This window comes from Gavialis gangeticus, unplaced genomic scaffold (genome assembly GCF_001723915.1).
Source record: "Gavialis gangeticus isolate Ggan-Ray unplaced genomic scaffold, GavGan_comp1, whole genome shotgun sequence".
Lineage (NCBI taxonomy): Eukaryota > Metazoa > Chordata > Crocodylia > Gavialidae > Gavialis > Gavialis gangeticus.
The window spans coordinates 15,147,371-15,152,809 of NW_017729008.1; the positions used below are offsets into that span (position 1 = coordinate 15,147,371).

Here is a 5,439-nt window from a genome sequence, read left to right on the forward strand (position 1 = left end):
CCTGCCCCCGGGGGCCCCGCCCCGCCCCGCCCGGGGATGCGGTGCCGGGCGGGACTGGGATGCTGCTGGCGGACGGGGGCGGGGGCCCTGCTCGGGCTGGTGCTGGTGCTGTGGCGGGGCTCCCCAAACGCGTCCCCTTCTCTCGTGACTCTCCACTTGGCTTCCCCTCTGCAGGTGTCGACATAGAGGAGCCTGGAAAAGAGGGTGGGAAAAGCCGCGAGGTGATGAGGCTTAATAAAGAAGGTAAGTGCAGCGCCCCTGCCTCGCCCCACCTGTCTGGTCCTCCCTGGCAGCTCAGCCTCAGCCTCAGCCTCAGCCAGGGGTGGTTGTTGGGCCGGATGCCTCCCGCACACCAGGTCAGAAGAGGACGCAGGGGAAGAAATGCCAAAGCTCCTGCTGGATGGGGGTCTGGCATGGACTTTTTTAGGGGCAGGCCCTCCGCAGAGGGCAGTGGGGGTGGGTGCGCGGACACACGGTGCGAACCGTGTAGCGGGTTTTTGGTGTGCTTTGAGCTGCCCAGTGAACCGCGGGGGCCACTTGCCAGTGTTGGAGGTGGAGGTATACATATATATTTATTTATATCTATAGAAATACATATTTTTGCAAAGAAAAAAGCAGGACGCCATCACTGTGCACCAGCTTCTGAAGTAGAAACATGACGCGGGCACATGCGGGCTGTGAACGGGGCATCAGGTGACTTGAGGTGAAAGTCGCCCTGTGTGCAGCAGTGGCCATGTTGGATTTCTTTCTAGGTTTTGTCCACTTTTATGTTTTAGTTTTATTTTTTTTTGGCACAACCCTTCCCTCATTTCAGTGTGGCAGCGCTGCACATTTAACACCTTCACCTCATTAGCAGCCACTGCTGGAAAGACACCAGTAAGGAGCAGGCTTTGGTTGCTGCAAAAATGGGCGTGTGGTAATATTTAAATCGGCTCACGTTTGACCGAGTTGTGCTCGGTTTCAGGCAGTCGTGCAGTGAGTGTGATTACGCGGAGTTGTGTGGCCGATTCCTGATCACAGCTAATTTGAGTAATCCTTAGTACTGAAAAACAGGCCACATCGATCGTGTGAAGAAAAATTTAGGCGTAAGGCTGTCATTTAAAATATTAAGTTTTCTGGTTTCATGAGTATGAACACACAGATAAATCCCAACCTACTCGCATGTGCAAATATGCTATCTTTAACAGGAGACCATAAGTTTGTAAGCAAAGCACCTTACATGGGGGATAGTAAGGATTGAAAAAGACAGCTTTGTTTGTGACATTATTTACTAAGATGAAGCTTGTGTGATGAAATTCATGAACCAGCATTTTGGAAATGTTTGCATGTGGCTGCAAATTGAGGAAGCTGTGCTGGTCTGTGTTGGCTTGAATGAGGTTTTACAAAGTTTTAGCCTAACTGACACCAAAATATTGTTGTGAAATTGGTTCATAAAGGGCAAGCCCGTAGTCGTAAAACTTTTACGATAACATACTTAAGTTGAGAGAGATCCCATTTTTTATACTGGATACTCGAGTATTACAATAACAGTTTTTTAGAATATATATCATGGCATTATGTGAACTAGACTTTTACCGTGTTGTCAATGTCACTGTATTCATGCTAATGCCAATGAATGCGGGCGACTTAAATGAAAGGTAAAGAAAATGTTTCTTTTCAAGATCATTCTTGAATGGAAAAAAAATCTGGTATTCATTAAATTAAAAGGCTATCAAGAATGTGTGGAATACTTCAGTGACATTTTTTATTAATGTAATTTTAAAATTCATATTTAGATAAACTCCTTAGCCAAACACATTTGATGGCACCTGAATAGAGGTTTGTAAAGTTTGGCAAAAATTCAAGGGGCTCATAGCTCAAAAAACTTTGACTTGTACTCTTTCTTGATTTTATAAAGAAGACTTTTGCTCTTTGACTTTATCTTCTATAAAAAAGTTTGCTTTGAGATTATATCCCCTCCTGGAAGAGGTCAAATGGCAAATCCATGGTTCAAGAACTTGGCTTCTAGTCATAAGCATCCTCTGTTCAGTGCAACATGCAAATAGCTTAGTTCTTTAGAATAATTCTATATAGGTTGTGAGCTGTAGTCTTTTCTTTTTCATCATATGCAGTTGTCTTATGGACTACTAGGGTAGTTTAGGTTTTTTGTTTTGTTTTTACATATATGCCATCCAGTAAAACACATTACCAAGTATGAAATGAAGGTCTTAAGCTTTGTTACTGAAATAGTAGTAGCTGAAAGGTATAACGTATTAATAGCATTTACACGGTAGTACAGTAAAATGCCGTTATTGTCTCTAATCAACCCCAGTTACATTTAAAAATAGAACACTTTAGAAATCTCTCACTGCTTCCAGATAGGAACTTGATTTGGGCATCTTTTGAAAGCATTTTCAACCTGCTTGAATATATTAGCACGTGTTGAAATACTTGTGCCTTATTCATTAAGATAATATAATTTTAATGCCCCACCCATCACTATCACTTTATTTCCATTGTAAATCTTGAATTGGCTTGTGCTGCTCTTGTTCTTCAGGATTCTTTGTACTTTTATTAACAAGAGTCAGATATGTAGAATGTACTGCACACATGTTTGTAATGGTACTTGGGAATGTAATATGATGTCAGATATACTTGTCTTCTGTGGTTTGAAAGTGCTGTTTGACTACAACCAAGAGTTGTGAATCTAAAGGTCTTCAGTCCAAACCCTAACTCATTTTTCTTTGACCTGTTACTGTTGACATCCATGTCTTCTGATGTCCCTGCTATGTTTATTCTTTCTGACCATTTGTGAGGTTACTAGCATGTACGTTTGTGGACAGAGGATTTCAAACGCAAATACCAAATACCAGCGTTCATAGAAAATAAAAATGTGGATTCATGCAGATTTACCAAAAGAACATATTTGCTTATGTGATCAGGAAGCAGAAGCAGGATCATGTGACACTTCTGACAAATCATAACTAAAATAGTGACTATCAAAGAGATGGAGGACTGTTTGGGATTTGTACGCGTAATAAGAGATTGAATAGCAAATTTGAGAAAATGAAGATTTACTGGTGGGTAGTTTGTGTACAATATGCTAAATTCATTGTGACATAGTCACTAAGCTATAATTATGTGAGTATGAAGTTGATACTGAAGGATAACCTTATCCACCATAACCCATAATTGATTTCAGATACATTGTGCAAACACACCAAATATCTTTATTTCTTATTATTTTTCTTATACAAGTACACATTGTATAAAATGGGAACATGGTTTTGTTTTGTTTTTTAATGCACAGAAATCTTCTTAAAACTGAAAAATATACAGATTGGTAAACAATGTGCATGTTTTTGTACTGAATTATTTTTAGGTAAGTATTGGCTACATGGAGCTAAAAGACATTTTGTGTTGACTTCAACAGCATTACATGAGGGATGACTTTGATCCATCATGCCCAGATCTATAAGTGGTGCTCTCTGTACAGAAGCTATGTTCCGTGGTCCTCCATTCAGAACTGCAACGATTAATGTTGATGCTATAATCAACATGTACATCCTTACTTCAACAGGTTCTAATATTCCAGCTTGAAGCCTGGGATGTTTGCATTTTGTCTTACATTATGCTTTCCCTACTAGTTTCTGACTTAATGGGGTATATTATTTTAGCATATTATGCATATGTTTTTCATTATAGCAAACCAAATTGTATTCTGTTACATTAAAACTTGGGGTTACCTGGATTGATATACCACATGCTCAGTCTTTGGGCTTTGATTATGTGAGTTCACTTGCAAACTGGCTCCTGGAAAGGCAGGGAAGGGTTATCCAAGGGAAAGATTAAATGGGCTGCATGATTACAAATATCCCGAATTTTTCCCCTATGCCTTCCTGCATCTTAAAGCCATCTTCAGTGAAGAGCCACAGAAGCAGCAGAATAAAAATTGTAGAAGACGCGTTAGTTTTACTTTCAACATTTTTTATGTGTAGGAAAATAAACTGATGATTCTGTTGGAAATGGATAGGATGAGATTTTATCGCTCTTGGAAGAGAAGGAAAGGAAAAAGTAGGGAGATGGCAAAAAACATTTTTAGGGGGAAGGGGAATGCAGAATATAGCTGTCTGTGAAGGGGCAAAAAGGGAAAAAAATACATGAGGGGAAGGGGCAAAATATGTATAAAAATTACATGGGAAGAAGACACAATCTAACAGCCACCAGTTTTATTTTATGGCAATATCAAATAAAATAATGCCCACAAATGTGTGTGTATTATTATTAGTGCCTGCACATTTGGTAAGTCAATTGTGGTAGGTGCTGTACAATGCAATGTTATAGAAGGTGTCAAGAAGAACTGCTTTTTCTCAGTATGATATTAGGGATATGTGGGACTAAGAACGTTATCTAGTTTTGATTATTTCTGGTCCCATTATGAATATTTCTCTTTCTGGTGAAACTGATCATGGGGCTGAATTGTCCATATTATGATGTTATATGCCTGAATTTCTTAGGGTGGTATTTATTTATTTATTTATTGGACCAACTATGTAGTTGGGATAAAGTTAGACAAACTTTTGAATGCAAGACTTCCATTACAGATGCAACATCACTCTTATGCTACTGTTAAATACCTGATCACTTGAGTTTTTGCAGTGTTTTCAAGGATTCTGCTCTGACAACACAGAGGCTCCTTTTTGGAGTGTGGACAGTGGGGTGCATACCTGCCAAGTCTTGGTCCTAGTATTTCCTGCTTTATTTCGTGCATCTGGATGGAAGAGCGGGTGGTATTTCTGTGATGGCACTGTTACACTATAAGCATTCAAAAATTCAAAACAGGCTTTTGGAGCTTTTGAATTCATGACCTGAAACTGTTGCTCGAAGGACAGACTCTTTTCAGAAATTCCATTTTATACTTTACACTTAAAGAATTTGCCTCTACGCTAAAACAACTTCTTTGTTTTACCTGGGTTGTCTTTGAGCTTTGCCATTTGCGAAAGAGTCAAGTACAATGTGTCTAGCAATTTTTTTAAAAAATATTTATTTGTTTTTAACTTACCAGAGGTCTTTTTGGACAAGAAGAACATCCATACTTTTTTAGTAAGTTACTGCACTGAGAGCTTGTGTAAGGCACATGAAAGAATGAGATAGATAGCAATTTAGAGCTCTAGTACTATCCTGATTTCATGTAAGAATCATAACCTTGGTACAAGTTTGGGGAGTCTGGGTGGCATCAGGTGACTGTCTGTAATATTTCTTTCTTTTTGAAGATAGACTCTGGTTTTTACTCTGTTTCCTTACCTGATGCTCTTCAGGATAGAGTTCTTGAATTTCTGTGGTTTTCTGTCCATTGACAAGCCTTTTTTGAGAAGTCTATCTCCTGCAGTACTCCTTTTATTCTTTATACTAAAATAGGAATTGGGAGTGAGGGAGTGAAAAGGTAAGGCAGTTGCTTCA

At 39.4% G+C, this 5,439-nt stretch overlaps 1 protein-coding gene across 1 annotated transcript in view; it reads left to right on the forward strand.

Moving 5' to 3' along the window:
- The first annotated feature begins 96 nt into the window (after window positions 1–96).
- Window positions 97–5,439, forward strand: part of ATXN7L1 (ataxin 7 like 1) — a 232,420-nt gene continuing 227,077 nt past the window's right edge. The window contains exon 1 of the mRNA XM_019509425.1: window positions 97–243. Within this exon, the coding sequence (XP_019364970.1) occupies window positions 225–243 (19 nt within the window). The 5' untranslated portion in view covers window positions 97–224. The remainder of the gene's footprint in view (window positions 244–5,439) is intronic.